At 40.7% G+C, this 20,190-nt stretch overlaps 1 protein-coding gene across 3 annotated transcripts in view; it reads left to right on the forward strand.

Annotated features, from left to right (window-relative positions):
* Positions 1-20,190, forward strand: part of ACAP2 (ArfGAP with coiled-coil, ankyrin repeat and PH domains 2) — a 379,535-nt gene that overhangs the window by 347,529 nt on the left and 11,816 nt on the right. For all 3 annotated transcript variants that reach the window (XM_053710199.1, XM_053710201.1, XM_053710202.1), the window contains one exon: positions 1,022-1,132. In XM_053710199.1, the coding sequence (XP_053566174.1) occupies positions 1,022-1,132 (111 nt within the window). The remainder of the gene's footprint in view (positions 1-1,021; positions 1,133-20,190) is intronic.

Genomic DNA, 20,190 nt, shown 5'->3' on the forward strand with positions numbered 1-20,190 from the left:
TATTCCCACAGGTTAAGAATTTCATTGTGGACTCTCACTTTCAAGAGGGAAGGAAATTATCATGTTAGAATAATTTTAGTAATTTCTGGGGAATTCACTTTATTATTATTATTATTATTATAATTTAGTTTTGTAGTGCTTCCAATTTCTATAGCGCTGGGTACTTAGATAGGGGTATACAATGAAAAGATGTGTAACAAGATGCATATACATAACAGACTAAACAAAACTAGTACAGAAGGAGGATGGTATTTAGGTTTTTGATACCTTTTGACTGATTTTAACAGTGGCTTTTGTTAAAGGGACTTAGATTATTCTTCTTATACCTTTAAAAATGGTTTAGAGTCTGCTCCATTAAGTGATATGAAACAGTGCTCTTTTAGTAAATATATATATATATATGTTAAATCAAAGTAAACATAAAAGGAAATAGATTGTGTTATAAAACAACTTGTTTTCTTGCTGCTGCATATAGTGACTTAAGGGAGCAGACATGCTCATAATGTAAGTTGCATTCTGCCTCTTCTGAGCATGGGCTTGATACTGATTTCCTGTTTCTCTAGCATTCACTGAAAAGTAAGCCAGATCAGGTTACTCTTGAAGATTTGACATCAAGCTAGATATGCCTTCCTGTAGAGACCCCAGCCCCTTTGTGGAGCTGTAATAGGATGTAATGGACCCTCTACAAATTAAAAATGTTTTAAAAAGAGAGAGAAGAAAAATACCTTTTAAAACTAGAAATAATATATATTGCAATAATTTCTATTAAGTATAACCCACTACATATTACAACAATGAAACAAACTGTGTTATATCTCTTTAATACATTATATAGCTCAAATGGCAAGGGGAGCACTCATTTTTAACTTGGTGAAAAATGTATAGAACATGTTAAGTTGTATCCAGTATTAAAGTAAAACAAAAGACTTATGACTAATAATTATATTTACTGTCTGTCATCACATCCACCATGTTTTTTTCCACTCACTAATGTCAACTTTGTAAATGTTATTCTCCCCAGGCAAGTGTGCTTATTCTTGAAACGTGGCGCAAATCAGCATGCTACTGATGAAGGTGGAAAGGACCCTTTAACTATTGCTGTGGATGCAGCCAATGCGGATATAGTAACACTGTATGTAGAGCTGGATAAATAAAATCCTTTTTAAAGACATCATCATAACCAAATTGTGTATTGATATAGAGTTCCTTTAAAATATGTCATATTGTGAACCCTTATTGTATACGGAAGAAGAAAGTAAAATGTCTATAGTAATAGATGCAACATATAAAAATGGGTAATTGTCATATGTGGTGTCACATATATAAAAAAGCTCCCAGGGTATTGGGAAAATTTAAATTTAGAATTTACTGACTTTTTTGTTTTAGTTAGACTCAACATTTTTGCATTTGAATTTCCTAGTTTTTGACAAGATAAGCCAAACAACAGATTACATACCCTACAGATTCTGTGCACATGTGAAGATTGATATTTTGTTGTTGACTATATTATCAGATTAGAAACAAAAGTGTTAGATTTAGCGTTAAGTGTGGGCACCTATAGCTCTTTATGTCCTAGCTGACCCTTATTTAGAGAAACCTGTACAGTGTTATAAAGAGCGCCTAAGTTAAAGGCTAAGGTGACATACAAATATGTGTACAGTGTACAATTATTTATTAAAATAATAGAGCATATAATTCTAAAATCACATTAATCCTAAAAACCTAATAATTCTTAAAAGATGGATCCATGTATAAACAGTAAAAGAGTTAGAAAAGATGCATATAGCTACAGTCTATGTAGAGCAGGGGTGGGCAGACTTTTGTAAGGCAAGGGCTACCGCTAATTTTATTCCAAGTGACGTGGTCACCTAACTAAAAACAACACACCATTTGGTGGCTGAAAATTGTATTTCTCTTGTTAAGTATGTTCAGTCCACGGGTCATCCATTACTTATGGGATATATTCTCCTTCCCAACAGGAAGTTGCAAGAGGATCACCCAAGCAGAGCTGCTATATAGCTCCTCCCCTCACATGTCATACCCAGTCATTCTCTTGCAACCCTCAACAAAGAAGGAGGTCGCGAGAGGAGCTGGAGTTTTTACTTAATTATTCTTCAATCAAAAGTTTGTTATTTTAAATGGCACCGGAGTGTGCTGTTTTTCTATCTCAGGCAGTATTTGGAAGAAGAAACTGCCTGCGTTTTCTATGATCTTAGCAGGCGTAACTAAGATCCACTGGCTGTTCTCGACATTCTGAAGAGTGGGGTAACTTCAGAAAATGGGAATAGCATGCGGGGTCTCCCGCAAATGAGGTATGTGCAGTACAATATTTTCTGGGAATGGAATTGACTAAGAAAACACTGCTGTTACCCGTATGATGTAAGTACAGCCTTAAATGCAGTGGTAGTGACTGGTATCAGGCTGATAAATGTATGCACAGTAGAGTTATTTTCTAGGGACTAGAATTTGACTGAAAAATTACTGTTAATACTGATATAATGTGTCAGCCTTAACTGCAGTAGAAGCGACTGGTAGCAGGCTTAGTAATAACTTTACACAGCATCTGAAATGTTGTTTTTTAAAACGTTTACTGGCATGTTAATCGTTTTGTGAGGTACTTTGGTGATAAATCCTTTTGGGCATGATTTTTTTCCACACGGCTAACGTATATTTCTGCATAGAAACCGTTATATCAGGTTTCCCACTGTTGTAATAGGAGTGGGAGGGACCTTTTTCTTTTTTAGCGCCTTGTTGCGCAGTTAAAATTCTAGCACAGTCTTCCTGCTTCTTCCTCCTTGATCCAGGACGTCTCTAGAGAGCTCAGGGGTCTTCAAAATTCGTTTTTGAGGGAGGTAATCAGTCACAGCAGACCTGTGACAGTGTGTTTGACTGTGATAAAAGCGTTAAATCTTAATTTGATATCCGTTTTTGGGTACTGAGGGGTTAATCATCCTTTTGCTAATGGGTGCAATCCTCTGCTAATTAATACATTTAAAGAATTGTTGACTATAACTGAATTAGTTCTTTGTTATTCAACTGTGTTTTTTAAAAGCGCTGCAGCGTTTTTTATATTGCTTGTAAACTTATTGAAAGTAATTTCCAAGCTTGCTAGCTTCATTGATAGTCTGTTTAAACATGTCTGATACAGAGGAATCTGCTTGTTCATTATGTTTAAAAGCCGATGTGGAGCCCAATAGAAATATGTGTACCAATTGTATTGATATTACTTTGAATAAAAGTCAATCTGTACCGATAAAGAAATTATCACCAGACAACGAGGGGGAAGTTATGCCGTCTAACTCTCCTCACGTGTCAGTACCTTCGTCTCCCGCTCGGGAGGTGCGTGAGATTGAGGCGCCAAGTACATCAAGGCCCTTACAAATCACTTTACATGATGTGGCTAATGTTATGAAAGAAGTATTATACAATATGCCCGAGTTAAGAGGCAAGCGCGACAGCTCTGGGTTAAGGACAGAGAGCGCCGATGACACGAGAGCCATGTCTGATACTGCGTCACAATTTGCAGAACATGAGGACGGAGAGCTTCATTCTGTGGGTGACGGTTCTGATTCGGGTAGACCGGATTCAGAAATTTCAAATTTTAAATTTAAGCTTGAGAACCTCCGCGTGTTGCTAGGGGAGGTGTTAGCGGCTCTGAATGATTGTGACACGGTGGCAATCCCAGAGAAATTATGTAGGCTGGATAAATACTATGCGGTACCGGTGTGTACTGACGTTTTTCCTATACCAAAGAGGCTTACAGAGATTATTAGCAAGGAGTGGGATAGACCCGGTGTGCCTTTTTCCCCTCCTCCGATATTTAGAAAAATGTTCCCTATAGACGCCACCACACGAGACTTATGGCAGACGGTCCCTAAGGTGGAGGGAGCAGTTTCTACTTTAGCCAAGCGTACCACTATCCCGGTGGAGGATAGCTGTGCTTTCTCAGATCCAATGGATAAAAAATTAGAGGGTTACCTTAAGAAAATGTTTGTTCAACAAGGTTTTATATTACAGCCTCTTGCATGCATTGCGCCTGTCACTGCTGCAGCGGCATTCTGGTTTGAGTCTCTGGAAGAGGCAATTCGCACAGCACCATTGGATGAGTCTTTGAGCAAGATTAGAACTCTTAAGCTGGCTAATGCGTTTGTTTCGGATGCCGTAGTGCATTTAACCAAACTTACGGCTAAGAATTCCGGATTCGCCATACAGGCGCTCAGAGCGCTATGGCTTAAATCCTGGTCAGCAGATGTAACTTCTAAGTCTAAACTACTGAACATTCCTTTCAAAGGGCAGACCTTATTCGGGCCCGGCTTGAAGGAAATTATTGCTGACATTACTGGAGGTAAGGGCCACACCCTTCCTCAGGACAGGGCCAAATCAAAGGCCAAACAGTCTAATTTTCGTGCCTTTCGTAATTTCAAGGCAGGAGCAGCATCAACTTCCTCCACTCCAAAACAGGAAGGAACTACTGCTCGTTACAGACAGGGTTGGAAAGGCAACCAGTCATGGAACAAGGGCAAGCAGGCCAGAAAGCCTACTTCCGCCCCTAAGACAGCATGAAGACAAAGGTTCTGGGCTCACTTCTGGCGGTACTAAGACCACGAGACATAGCGGTGGCTCCGTACCTAGACGACATTCTGATGCAAGCATCAAGTTTTCAAAATGCAAAGTCTCATACAGAGATAGTTCTAGCATTTCTGAGGTCGCATGGGTGGAAAGTGAACGTGGAAAAGAGTTCTCTGTTACCACTCACAAGGGTCCCTTTTCTAGGGACTCTTATAGATAATGTAGAGATGAAAATTTACCTGACGGAGTCCAGGTTATCAAAGATTCTCAATGCTTGCCGTGTCCTTCACTCCATTCCAAGCCCATCAGTAGCTCAGTGCATGGAAGTAATCGGCTTAATGGTCGCGGCAATGGACATAGTGCCATTTGCGCGCCTACATCTCAGACCGCTGCAACTATGCATGCTAAGTCAATGGAACGGGGATTACTCAGATCTGTCCCCTTTGCTAAATCTGGACCAGGAGACCAGAGATTCTCTTCTCTGGTGGTTGTCACGGGTTCATCTGTCCAAAGGAATGACTTTTCGCAGACCAGATTGGACGATTGTAACAACAGATGCCAACCTACTAGGATGGGGAGCAGTCTGGAACTCCCTGAAGGCTCAGGGATCGTGGACTCAGAAGGAGAAACTCCTCCCAATAAACATTCTAGAATTAAGAGCAATATTCAATGCTCTTCTAGCTTGGCCTCAGTTAGCAACACTGAGGTTCATCAGATTTCAGTCGGACAACATCACGACTGTGGCTTACATCAATCATCAAGGGGGAACCAGGAGTTCCCTAGCGATGTCGGAAGTCTTGAAGATAATTCGCTGGGCAGAGTCTCACTCTTGCCACCTGTCAGTGATCTACATCCCAGGCGTGGAGAACTGGGAGGCGGATTTTCTAAGTCGCCAGACTTTTCATCCGGGGGAGTGTGAACTTCACCCGGAGGTATTTGCTCAACTGATTTGTCGTTGGGGCAAACCGGATCTGGATATCATGGCATCTCGCCAGAACGCCAAGCTTCCTTGTTACGGATCCAGGTCCAGGGACCCGGGAGCGGTGCTGGTAGATGCACTAGCAGCCCCTTGGGTTTTCAACATAGCTTATGTGTTTCCACCTTTTCCGTTGCTACCTCGACTGATTGCCAGGATCAAACAGGAGAGAGCATCGGTGATTCTGATAGCGCCTGCGTGGCCACGCAGGACCTGGTATGCAGACCTAGTGGACATGTCGTCCTGTCCACCATGGTCTCTACCCCTGAGGCAGGACCTTCTAATTCAGGGTCCTTTCAACCATCCAAACCTAATTTCTCTGAGGCTGACTGCTTGGAAATTGAACGCTTGATTCTATCAAAGCGTGGGTTTTCGGATTCGGTTATTGATACATTAATACAGGCTCGGAAACCTGTTACCAGAAAAATTTACCACAAGATATGGCGTAAATATTTATATTGGTGTGAATCCAAGAGTTACTCATGGAGTAAGGTTAGGATTCCTAGGATATTGTCTTTTCTACAAGAGGGTTTAGAAAAGGGCTTATCCGCTAGTTCACTAAAGGGACAGATTTCTGCTCTGTCTATTCTGTTACACAAGCGTCTGGCAGAGAATCCAGACGTCCAGGCTTTTTGTCAGGCTTTGGCTAGGATTAAGCCTGTGTTTAAAGCTGTTGCTCCTCCGTGGAGCTTAAACTTTGTTCTTAAAGTTCTTCAGGGTGTTCCGTTTGAACCCCTTCATTCCATTGATATTAAACTTTTATCTTGAAAAGTTGTTTTTGATGGCTATTTCCTCGGCTCGAAGAGTCTCTGAATTATCTGCCTTACATTGTGATTCTCCTTATCTGATCGTTCATTCAGACAAGGTAGTCCTGCGTACTAAACCTGGGTTTTTACCTAAGGTTGTTTCTAACAGGAATATCAATCAAGAGATTGTTGTTCCATCTTTATGTCCTAATCCTTCTTCAAAGAAGGAACGTCTTTTGCATAATCTAGACGTGGTCCGTGCCCTGAAGTTCTACTTACAGGCAACTAAAGATTTTCGACAAACTTCTTCTCTGTTTGTCGTTTACTCTGGACAGAGGAGAGGTCAAAAGGCTTCGGCTACCTCTCTCTTTTTGGCTTCGTAGCATAATACGCTTAGCCTATGAGACTGCTGGACAGCAGCCTCCTGAAAAAATTACAGCTCATTCCACTAGAGCTGTGGCTTCCACCTGGGCCTTTAAGAATGAGGCCTCTGTTGAACAGATTTGCAAGGCTGCAACTTGGTCTTCACTCCATACTTTTTCCAAATTTTACACTTTTGCTTCTTCGGAGGCTGTTTTTGGGAGAAAGGTTCTACAGGCAGTGGTTCCTTCTGTTTAATGTTCCTGCCTTGTCCCTCCCATCATCCGTGTACTTTAGCTTTGGTATTGGTATCCCATAAGTAATGGATGACCCGTGGACTGAACACACATAACAAGAGAAAACATAATTTATGCTTACCTGAAAAATGTATTTCTCTTGTAGTGTGTTCAGTCCACGGCCCGCCCTGTCTTTTTGAGGCAGGATCTAAATTTTAAATTATAACTCCAGTCACCACTGCACCCTATAGTTTCTCCTTTCTCGTCTTGTTTCGGTCGAATGACTGGATATGACATGTGAGGGGAGGAGCTATATAGCAGCTCTGCTTGGGTGATCCTCTTGCAACTTCCTGTTGGGAAGGAGAATATATCCCATAAGTAATGGATGACCCGTGGACTGAACACACTACAAGAGAAATAAATTTATCAGGTAAGCATAAATTATGTTTTTTGCCACAAATTGGACCTGCTGGATGAAAATTTTATTTTTGCTACAAATAATGTAGCTTTAAAAATAAGCCGCGCTCTTTAATAATAAATACAGCCGCGCTCTTTACTGACTGTGAGAGCTCTCTCTTTACGTTACACTGGGACCATCAAGCAATTTCTCTTGCAAGGTGTATCCAGTCCACGGATTCATCCTTTACTTGTGGGATATTCTCATTCCCTACAGGAAGTAGCAAAGAGAGCACACAGCAAAGCTGTCCATATAGCTCCCCCTCTAGCTCCACCCCCCAGTCATTCTCTTTGCTGGCTCTAAGCACTAGGGTCTCTCTCGGGAGTGTAAAGTGAATGTGGTGTTAGAATTGTAGTTTTATTATCTTCAATCAAAAGTTTGTTATTTTAAATGGTACCGGTTTTTACTATTTACTCTCTAGCAGAAAAGTGATGAAGATTTCTGCTGAGAGGAAAATGATTTTAGCATGTTGTAACTAAAATCCACTGCTGTTCCCACACAGGAATGAGGAGTACCAGAAAACTTCAGTTGGGGGGAACAGTTTGCAGGGTGATCTGCAATAAGGTATGTTCAGTCAATTATTTCTAGACAAGACTGAGATAATGCTAGAAGACTGACAAGATCCCCATGTGGGGAGGGTAAGCTATGTTCACAGACTTAGTAAGGAATTGAATGCTTACATAATAGGGCTCATATACTGGTTGACACTTATTCAGGGCAATCGATTGTTTGGCTAAGGAAAAATCGTTTTGCAAGACACTTTGAAAGCCCTTTTGGTTTTTTTCTGGGGTTATTACCACATGGCTGTTTTTTAGTCACTTAGGAGTGATTTACTAGGCCTCAGATGCGCACTTAGAATTGCAGATAAGTTCATGCTGTTTCACATGGAGGGTCCTGCTGATGTTTGAGGGCCTAAAAGAAGCTATATTCCCCCAAATCTGATCCCTAAGGGAAGGTAGGGCCACAGCAAGGCTGTGGCAAGGTGCTGTAGTGATTTAACCAGGTGTTGGCTTTAGGCTGCTCCGGTTTGTAATCGTTTTGAAACTTGGGGTGCAATCTTATTAAGGCTTTAGCTACATACTGTGAACATTTCAGAAAGATTGGTGCATTTTTCACCGTTTTGTAAAATTGTGTGCTCTTTTTATCTCTTAAAGGCACAGTAACGTTTTTTTCAAATTGTGTTTTTTATTTGATTAAAGTGATTCCAAGCCTGTTTGTGTACTCTACTAGTCTGTTAAACATGTCTGACACTAAGGAAAATCCTTGTTCAATGTGTTTAGAAGCCATGGTGGAACCCCCTCTCAGAATGTGTCCCACTTGTACTGATATGTCTATACACTTTAAAGATCATATTGTTGCACTTAAGAATGTGGCCCAAGATGATTCTCATACTGAAGGTAACGAGGGTAGCCCGTCTGCCTCTCCCCAAGTGTCACAACCAGTTACGCCCGCGCAAGCGACGCCTAGTACCTCTAGTGCGTCTAACCCTTTTACATTACAAGACTTAGTGGCAGTCATGGATAATTCTCTTACAGCCTTCTTATCTAAACTGCCCGTGTTACCTGCAAAGCGTGATAGCTCCGTTTTAAGAACAGATTATGAGCATTCTGACACTTTGGTAGCCGTATCCGATATACCCTCACAATGCTCTGAAGTGGGAGCGAGGGATTTGATGTCTGAGGGAGAAGTCTCTGATTCAGGAAGGGTTCCTCCCCAGACAGATTCAGATGCATTGGCTTTTAAATTTAAACTAGAACACCTCCGTGTTTTACTTAGGGAGGTATTAGCTACTCTGGATGACTGTGACCCGTTGGTGATCCCAGAGAAATTGTGTAAAATGGACAAGTACCTAGAGGTCCCTGTTTACACGGATGTGTTTCCGGTCCCTAAGAGGATTGCGGATATCGTTACTAGGTAGTGGGATAGGCCAGTGTCCCTTTTGTCCCCACTCCTGTTTTTAAGAAAATGTTCCCCATATCTGACCCCATGCGGGACTCGTGGCAGACGGTCCCTAAGGTGGAGGGGGCTGTTTCTACACTAGCTAAACGCACAACCATACCAATTGAAGACAGTTGTGCTTTTAAAGACCCTATGGATAAACAATTAGAGGGTTCACTTAAGAAAATTTTTGTTCAACAAGGTTTTCTTCTCCAACCTATTGCCTGCATTATTCCTGTAACTACTGCAGTTGCTTTCTGGTTTGAGGCGCTGGAAGACTCGCTCCAGACGGAGACCTCATATGAGGAAATTATGGATAGAATTAAGGCTCTAAAGCTAGCTAATTCTTTTATCACCGACGCCGCTTTCCAAATAGCTAAGTTAGCGGCGAAAAATTCAGGTTTCGCCATTTTGGCACGCAGGGCGCTATGGCTAAAGTCCTGGTCGGCCGATGTGTCGTCTAAATCCAAGCTTTTGAACATTCCTTTCAAAGGGAAGACCCTATTCGGGCCTGAATTGAAAGAGATTATTTCAGATATCACCGGGGGAAAAGGCCATGCTCTCCCTCAGGACAAAGCCTTTAAAAGAAAGAACAAAGCTAATTTTCGTTCCTTTCGCAATTTCAGGAACGGCCCCGCTTCATCCTCTCCGGCTGCAAAGCAAGAGGGTAACGCTTCACAGCCCAGGGCAAACTGGAAAGCTTACCAGGGCTGGAATAAGGGTAAACAGGCCAAAAAGCTTGCAGCTGCCACCAAGACAGCATGAAGGGGTAGCCCCCGATCCGGGACCGGATCTAGTAGGGGGCAGACTCTCTCTCTTCGCTCAGGCCTGGGCAAGAGATGTACACGATCCTTGGGCATTAGAGATTGTAGCCCAGGGATACCTTCTAGAATTCAAGGACTCTCCTCCAAGGGGAAGGTTCCACATTTCTCGTCTGTCTACAGATCAGACAAAGAAAGAGGCGTTTTTACGCTGTGTAGAAGATCTACATAATTTGGGAGTGATCCACCCAGTTCCAATTGCAGAACAAGGACTGGGGTTTTACTCAAACCTGTTTGTGGTTCCCAAAAAAGAAGGAACTTTCAGGCCAATCCTGGATCTCAAAATTCTAAACAAATTCCTCAGAGTCCCATCATTCAAGATGGAGACCATTCGGACAATCTTACCAATGATCCAGGAGGGTCAATATATGACTACCGTGGATCTAAAGGATGCGTATCTGCACATTCCTATCCACAAAGATCATCACCAGTTTCTCAGGTTCGCCTTTCTGGACAAGCATTTTCAGTTTGTGGCTCTTCCTTTCAGGTTGGCCACTGCTCCCTGAATTTTCACAAAGGTCCTAGGGTCCCTCCTGGCGGTTCTAAGACCGCGGGGCATAGCAGTGGCGCCTTACCTAGACGACATCTTAATTCAGGCGTCAACTTTCCAAAGAACCAAGTCTCACACGGAGATTGTATTGGCCTTTCTCACGGGTGGAAGGTGAACATCAAAAAGAGTTCTCTCTCCCCCCTCACAAGAGTTCCATTCCTAGGAACCCTGATAGACTCGGTAGAAATGAAAATATTTCTGACGGAGGTCAGAAAGCTAAAACTCTTAACTACTTGCCGAGCTCTTTATTCCATTCCTCGGCCATCTGTGGCTCAGTGCATGGAGACAATCGGACTAATGGTTGCGGCAATGGACATAGTCCCTTTTGCTCGGATACACCTCAGACCACTGCAACTATGCATGCTCAAACAGTGGAATGGGGATTATGCAGATTTGTCTCCTCAAATTCAGTTGGACCAGGAGACCAGAGATTCTCTTCTCTGGTGGTTGTCTCAGGATCACCTGTCTCAAGGAATATGTTTGCGCAGGCCAGAGTGGATCATCGTAACGACCGACGCCAGTCTGTTAGGCTGGGGTGCGGTCTGGGACTCCCTGAAAGCTCAGGGCTTATGGTCTCGGGAAGAAACTCTTCTCCCGATAAACATTCTGGAACTGAGGGCGATATTCAACGCTCTTCAGGCATGGCCTCAACTAGCGGCGGCCAAATTCATTGCTGCCTTCTAAGTCGTCAGACTTTTCACCAGGGGGAGTGGGAACTCCACCCGGAGGTATTTGCCCAGCTGACTCAGCTATGGGGCACCCCAGAGTTGGATCTGATGGCGTCCCGTCAGAACACCAAACTTCCTCTCTACGGGTCCAGGTCCCGGGAATCCAAGGCGTTATTGATAGATGCTCTAGCAGCGCCTTGGTCCTTCAATCTGGCTTATGTTTTTCCACCGTTTCCTCTCCTCCCGCATCTGGTTGCCAGAATCAAGCAGGAGAAGGCTTTGGTGATTCTGATAGCGCCTGCGTGGCCACGCAGGACTTGGTATGCAGACCTAGTGGACATGTCATCTGTCCCACCATGGTCACTGCCAATGAGGCAGGATCTTCTAATACAGGGTCCGTTCAAGCATCCAAATTTAGTTTCTCTACGTCTGACTGCTTGGAGATTGAACGCTTAATTCTATCAAAGCGTGGTTTCACTGAGTCAGTTATAGATACTCTGATTCAGGCTAGAAAGCCTGTCACCAGGAAAATCTACCATAAGATATGGCGGAAATATCTTTGTTGGTGTGAATCCAAGGGTTACTCATGGAGTAAGATTAGGATTCCCAGGATATTGTCCTTTCTCCAAGATGGACTGGAGAAAGGATTGTCAGCTAGTTCCTTAAAAGGACAAATATCTGCTTTGTCTATCCTGTTACACAAGCGTCTGGCAGAGGTACCAGACGTTCAAGCGTTTGCTCAGGCTTTAGTCAGAATCAAGCCTGTCTATAAACCTGTGGCTCCGCCATGGAGTTTGAATCTAGTTCTTTCAGTTCTTCAAGGGGTTCTGTTTGAACCTTTACATTCCATAGACATTAAGTTGTTATTTTGGAAAGTTTGTTTTTGATAGCTATCTCTTCTGCTCAAAGAGTTTCAGAATTATCTGCCTTACAGTGTGATTCACCTTACCTGGTGTTCCACGCATATAAGGTAGTTTTGCGTACCAAGCCTGGTTTTCTTCCTAAAGTTGTTTCTAACAAGAATATTAACCAGGAAATAGTTGTTCCTTCTCTGTGTCCTAATCCATCTTCGAAGAAGGAACGTCTATTACACAATCTTGATGTAGTTCGTGCTTTAAAGTTCTATTTACAAGCAACTAAGGATTTCAGACAAACATCTTCCTTGTTTGTTATCTATTCTGGTAAGAGGAGAGGTCAGAAAGCGACTGCTACCTCTCTTTCCTTTTGGCTGAAAAGCTTCATCCGTTTGGCCTATGAGACTGCTGGCCAGCAGCCTCCTGAAAGAATTACTGCTCATTCTACCAGAGCAGTGGCTTCCACATGGGCTTTCAAAAATGAGGCTTCTGTTGAACAGATTTGTAAGGCAGCGACTTGGTCTTCACGGCATACTTTTGCCAAATTTTACAAATTCAATACTTTTGCTTCTTCGGAGGCTATTTTTGGGAGAAAGGTTTTGCAAGCAGTGATGCCTTCCGTTTTAGGTACCTGTCTTGTTCCCTCCCTTCATCCGTGTCCTAAAGCTTTGGTATTGGTATCCCACAAGTAAAGGATGAATCCGTGGACTGGATACACCTTGCAAGAGAAAACAATTTATGCTTACCTGATAAATTACTTTCTCTTGCGGTGTATCCAGTCCACGGCCCGCCCTGGCATTTAAGTCAGGTAAAAAATGTTTTTGTTTAAACTACAGTCACCACTGCACCCTATTGTTTCTCCTTTTTCTTTCTAACCTTTGGTCGAATGACTGGGGGGTGGAGCTAGAGGGGGAGCTATATGGACAGCTTTGCTGTGTGCTCTCTTTGCTACTTCCTGTAGGGAATGAGAATATCCCACAAGTAAAGGATGAATCCGTGGACTGGATACACCGCAAGAGAAAGTAATTTCTTTCATGTGATTAGCAAGAGTCCATGAGCTAGTGACGTATGGGATATACATTCCTACCAGGAGGGGCAAAGTTTCCCAAACCTTAAAATTTCTATAAATACACCCCTCACCACACCCACAATTCAGTTTTACAAACTTTGCTTCCCATGGAGGTGGTGAAGTAAGTTTGTGCTAGATTCTACGTTGATATGCGCTTCGCAGCAGGCTGGAGCCCGGTTTTCCTCTCAGAGTGCAGTGAATGTCAGAGGGATGTGAAGAGAGTATTGCCTATTTGAATACAATGGTCTTCCTCTAGGGGATCTATTTCATAGGTTCTCTGTTATCGGTCGTAGAGATTTCTTCTCCTACCTCCCTTTTCAGATCGACGATATACTCTTATATACCATTACCTCTACTGATTCTCGTTTCAGTACAGGTTTGCTATCTACTATATGTAGATGAGTGTCCTGGGGTAAGTAAATCTTATTTTTTGTGACACTCTAAGCTATGGTTGGGCACTTTATATGTAAAGTTCTAAATATATGTGTTTAAACTTATATTTGCCATGATTCAGGATAATCAGTATTCCTTCATTCAGACTGTCAGTTTCATTATTTTGGGATAATGCATATAAATATATATTTTTTCTTACCTTGAAAATTTTCAATTGACTATTTTTTCCTGCGGGCTGTTAGTCTCGCGGGGGCAGAAAATGCTTCATTTTATTGCGTCATTTTTGGCGCAAGCTTTTTTGGCGCAAAATTTTGTCATTTCCGGCGCCGTAATTGGCGCCGGAAGTTGTATTCAGTTTTTGACGCATGTGTATTCAGACGATTTTTTTGCGCCAAAAAATGTGGGCATCGGTTTTGGCGCCAAAAAATATGAGCGTTGTACTTAGCGCCAATAATGTGGGCGTCATTCTTGGTGCCAAAATGTGGGCGTCTTTTTTGTTCCACTTTTTTCTCACATTATTTAAGTCTCATTTTTTTCATTGCTTCTGGTTCTAGAAGCTTGTTATTTTGCATTTTTTCCCATTCCTGAAACTGTCATTTAAGGAATTTGATAATTTTTGCTTATATGTTGTTTTTTTCTATTACATATTGCAAGATTTCTCGTACACTGTTCCTGTTTCAAAATATACTGTGGGATTCCTGTTGACTGAGTTCAGTCCTACCAAAGCTAAGTTCATTTATTTTAAATGTTATAAATGTTTATCTTTAGCTATGGTTTGTTATAAGTTATCATGGTAAACTTTTACATGCAGAATCCATTAGTATTTATGCTTTATGTATTGCTATTATTTTTACATCTTATGTACAAGATATACTTAGAAAATTTATAAGAATATTTTTCTGATTCTATGTTAAAGGCTTTGTCTGACTTTGCGCCTTCTAATAAAATTTTTAGGTCTTTTTCAAACTTTTTTTTTAATTGATGAAGTTTCAAATGACCAACAACATACTGAATTATCCTTCTCTGATGATGTTTTTTCTCATTCAGAATTTTCTTCATCAGATATTGACACTAACAAATCTACTTTTTTATTTTTTATTAGAGTACATTTGTTTTTTTGTTGAAAAGGTGTTGATTATTTTGGATATTGAGGTAACTAGTTCTTTTTCAAGACTAGCTAACATTTTATTTCTGCTTATTTTATCTTCTGTGTTTTTAGGTTTTTTTCCAGTTCTTCATACTAGGGAATGGAATAGCCTGAGAATTTTCTTCCTTCTTCAAAGGTTTTAAATTATATTCTTTGCCGGCAGTTAATTTCAATTTTGAGGGTTCTCCAATTTAATGGGGCTATCTCTACTCCTGCTAAATATGCTATTGTTTCTATAGCAAAATAGTATTTATTTTCCTTTTAGATGGTTGTATCTTATTTAAGGAAAATTATTTATTTTCAGGTACTTTTCTTGGACCTGTGATTTATTTGGATGATGTTGCATTTGCTTAATTTTTATGTTTACTTTTAGATCAAGTATCAGATTATGTTTTATTTAGCATTGTTAAGGGACAAAGTCTACTGCTCATTTGAGGTTCAGACTGGGTGCTGTTGCATTTGTCTTGCATTTGATTATGCAAGTCCGGTGTGTTGACTGGTCCTTTAACTGGATTAACATGCTAATAATTTCATTTGTATCTTCATTTTATTGAATATTTTCACAAATGAGGTTTAATCTATGTCTTTAGCTGTTTTAGCTAGAAGAATTTTGTGATTTCTAAAAAATCCTTATTTCTTTTTTTCCAAGATAATCAATTATTTGGTTCATTGGATTCAATTCTTAAATGTTACTCTGGGCTTCAAGATTGAGTTCTAAGACTAAAACTTTAAGCTTATTTTAGTTTGGTTGTTCTTACTAAGGAACGAAATTCTAAATTCTTACCTAAGTAACATGTTTTTAATTGGAAGTTTTTTTAATTCAAAATCAGCTCCTTAAATTTGCATGTATGTGCCGTATTCCAGCTTGGCTGGTAAGGGGCAGTTTAAGATTTTTTGGAAATTTGTTTGGTTCTATTCGGTCCAAATTTCTTAGATTTTGGGTACAGAATAAAATTCAGAGTAAAACCGTCTATGAGAAGTCTTTTTCTCTCTATTATATTCCAGCTATTCCAGTAAGGCTAACACTTTCCTAAGTGCGGCTGATCACCTGTTGGGGCTCAAGCACTGCTCAGATCTGGAATCTTCTGGGGTATTTATTCCAGTTCCATTTTTAGGAACTGGGTTTTGGGGTTTTATTCAAAACTATTCATTGTTCCAAAGATAGAAAATCTTTTTATTATATAAATGTACCATCTTTTAGATTGGTATTTATATGGTCTATTCTGCCTTTTTTTGGTCAGTGATAGCATTATTTGTTTTCATTAGATACAATAGATGCATATCTTAATTTTCTGTTTTCATTCAGATTATTTTTATTTTCTGAGACTACGGAATCTCATATGATTCAACTTTGTTTTTTCAAGACATGGTTAGAGGATCTTTTTATCAAAAGCTCTTGATTCCTCACACAAGGGTCACCTTTTTTTTTTTTAGGTTTCCAGCTAGATTGTGTCACTGTCTTTGTCTCTAACAGACAAGTGACATTTTTATTGGGTTCCGTCTGTCGGTACCTTCAGTCTCTATTATTTCCTTCAGTTGCTATATATGCATGGAAATTTAGGTCTTATGGCTGCAGCATTGGATTCAATTCCCTTTGCTCATTTTTCATAGAAAACCTTTCCAGTTTTTTATGCTGCATAATGGTGCAGGGATTCTAGGATTTCACTTTTTAAATCTTCGAATTCTATGTTTATCTATCTTTGATTCGGTGGTTAAGATCACCATCATTTAGTTCTACAGGTCTCTTCGATTCTTTCAACCTGGACCATGATCTCTACAGATGCGAGTCTTTTTAGGTTGGGAGGCTGTCTGAGGTTCTCTGTCAGCACAAGGGGTTTGGAAATCTCAGGAGGCGAGATTACCATTTGATATTTTGGAACTCCGTGCATTCTCAGAGTTCTTCAGTTGGTTTCTTTTGAAGAAGAGACGTTTATTGTTTTTTTCAGACAATGTCACATCTGTGGTGTATGTCAATCATCAGGGTGGGACTATCAGTCCTTAGACTGTGACAAAAGTATCTTGGATATTTGCTTGGGCTAAATCCAGCTCCTATCTAAATTCTGTGGTCTTTTTCCCAGGTATAAACATTTGGGAAGCTGATTATCTCTGTTAATCAAGCTTTACATCCGGGAGAATGGTCTCTTTACCCAGATATGTTTTTCAATTTTTCCGATGTGAGGGCTTTCAGAAATAGATCTGTTGGCATCTCGTCTTAACAAGGAACTTCCCAGGGGCCTATTCAGGTCCGGGGATCCTCAGGTGGAAGTAGCGTATGCATTCACACTTCCTTGGAATTATCATTCTGCCTATATCTTTCCGCCTCTAATTCTTCCAAAAGTGATTTCCAAAATTCTAATGGAGGGTTCGTTTGTACTGCTGGTGGTTCCAGCATGGCCTCACAGGTTTTGGTATGCGGATCTCATTCGGATGGCCAGTTGCCAACCTTGGACACTTCCGTTAAGACCAGACCTTCTATCTCAAGGCCCATTTTTTCCATCAGGATCTCAAATCATTAAATTTGAAGGTATGGAGATTGAACGTTTGATTCTTAGTCATAGAGGTTTCTCTGACTCAGTGTTTAATACTATGTTACAGGTTTGTAAATCTGTCTCTAGAAAGATTTATTATCGAGTTTGGAAGACTTACATTTCTTGGTGTTCTTCTCATAAATTCTTTTAGAATTCCTAGAATTTTACAATTTTTCAGGTTGGTTTAGATAAGGTTTTGTCTGCAAGTTATTTGAAAGGACAAATCTCTACTCTTTCTGTTCTTTTTCACAGAAAGATTGCTATTCATTCTGATATTCATTGTTTTGTACAGGCTTTGGTTTGTATCAAGCCTGTCATTAAGTCAATCTCTCTTCCTTGGAGTCTCAATTTGGTACTGAGGGCTTTACAGGCTCCTACGTTTGAACCTTTGCGTTCTCTGGACATTTAAATTACTTTTTTGGAAAGTATTGTTCCTTTTGGCTATCTCTTCTGCTAGAAGAGTTTCTGAGTTATCTGCTCTTTCTTGAGGATCTTCTTTTCTGATTTTTCATCAGGATAAGGCAGTGTTCCTTCCTGTTATTCATTATTTTGTTCAGGTTTTTGGTTCTTATCAAACCTGTCATTAAGCCAATTTCTCCTCCTTGGAGTTTTAATTTGGTTCTTAAGGCTTTACAGGCTCTTCTATTTGAGCATATGCTTTCTCTAGACATTATTTACTTTCATGAAAAGTATTGTTCTTTTTAGACATCTCTTCAGCTAGAACAGTTTTTGAATTATCTGTTCTTTCTTGTGAGTCTCCTTTTTCTGATTTTTTCATCAGGATAAGGTGGTTTTTGCTATCTTCATTTCAATTCTTACCTAAAGTTGTGATTTCTATCAACATTAGGGAGGAATTATTGTCTTTTCCTAAGACTTCTTTGGTAAGATTCTTACATTCTTTGGATATGGTAAGAGTTTTGAAATCCTATGTTGAAGCTATTCACATTTCACACAGACTTCTAGTCTATTTGTTATCTTTTCTGGTTTTAGGAAGGTCAAAAGGCTTCTGCCATTTCTTTGGCATCTTGGTTAAACTTTTGATTCATCATGCTTATTTGGAGTCGGGTTGATTCCCGCCTCAGTGGATTACGGCTCATTCTACTAGGTAAGTTTCTGCTTCCTGGGCTTTTAAGAATGAAGCTTCTGTTGATCAGATTTGCAAAGCAATGACTTGGTCTTCTTTGCATATTTTTACTAAATTCTACCATTTTGATGTTTTCTCTTCTTTAGAAGCACTTTTGGTAGAATGGTACTTCAGGCAGCTGTTTCAGTTTGATTCTTCTGCTTATAATTTCAGTTTTTTTCATTATAAAAATTGAAACTTTTTGATTTGGGTAGTGGATTAATTTTTCAGCGGAATTGGCTGTCTTTATTTTATCCCTCCCTCTCTAGTGACTCTTGCGTAGAAGTTCCACATCTTGGGTATCTACTATCTCATACGTCACTAGCTCATGGACTCTTGCTAATTACATGAAAGAAAACATAATTTATGTAAGAACTTACCTGATAAATTCATTTCTTTCATATTAGCAAGAGTCCATGAGGCCCACCCTTTTTGTGGTGGTTATGATTTTTTGTATAAAGCACAATTATTCCAATTCCTTATTTTTGATGCTTTCGCTCCTTTCTTATCACCCCACTTCTTGGCTATTCGTTAAACTGATTTGTGGGTGTGGTGAGGGGTGTATTTATAGGCATTTTAAGGTTTGGGAAACTTTGCCCCTCCTGGTAGGAATGTATATCCCATACGTCACTAGCTCATGGACTCTTGCTAATATGAAATAAATAAATTTATCAGGTAAGTTCTTACATAAATTATGTTTTATCAGGTAAGCATAAATTCTGTTTTTATCTGTGTACCGTGCCGGCGTATGAATAAGTAGTCTCACAATCAAGACGGCTCGAATCTAGGGCTAGTGGAGTAGTCAAGCCTGGAACACATGGGAAACCCACAGCTCAGGTACAACAATGACAATGAACTATTCTCAGCCAATCATAGACAGACTCATTCTACAAAGTAATTTTATTGCCTGGACGCCATGTCAGGTTGATTAGGGGGCAGGTTTTGTTGGCTTCTCTCCATTCGTCTGCTACTAGCTGAAGACTACTGCAAATAGTTGTGAAAGCGGCAGGACCTGCAGGCTCTGTACCGCCTTACACAGCAACCAGAGACTGGTATAGCAGCAACAGCACTGACCTGCACAATCTGGTGACAACAAATTCTGGGGACAGAAGTCTGCAGAAACTAGCACAGTATAGCTAATATGAGTGTGTCAGAGAAAGTATCAGAGAGCAGCATCAAAGCCTGGTACAGAATATGTAAAAGAACCTGAGGGGGAGTAACAGACCCTGGGGAAAAAAACAGGTGACAAGTAACGGAGGACAGAACTAGAAAGTAGCAGCAGAATATCAGAGAGAGCAGGAGCTGGAACTGCCAAACCCAGGGATATCGAACGGCATCTCAGCCTGGCGCATGAAGAGTCGGTACTATGGACTGACCGCTCTTGAGACAAAAAGTAGGCGAGTTTGGGACAGGCAGTAACCAAAGCTGGGGCAACGAGTTCAGCTACAGCCATGTCCCACATGCTGAAGTACACAAACCGCCGTCATAGACTCATAGCCGATTTCAAAAGTTTGCATAAGAGAAACATTTCTCATACATCTACGGTGGCGAGGCTCTTCACTCATAATCTAGATGTGTGAGAAATATTTCTCTTATTATGCAGACTTTTGAAATTTTCCAGGCGGTCACCTCAAAATTCACTTGCGGTCCACTGGTAGCCTGCGATCTACCTCTTGCCCACCACTGATCTAGACCACGTGCTGAACCCCAGTTCCGGTGTTTTTGTGCATAGTTGAGTCGCTTGGCCTTGTTTCC

Source organism: Bombina bombina, chromosome 4, assembly GCF_027579735.1.
Source record: "Bombina bombina isolate aBomBom1 chromosome 4, aBomBom1.pri, whole genome shotgun sequence".
Taxonomy (NCBI): domain Eukaryota; kingdom Metazoa; phylum Chordata; class Amphibia; order Anura; family Bombinatoridae; genus Bombina; species Bombina bombina.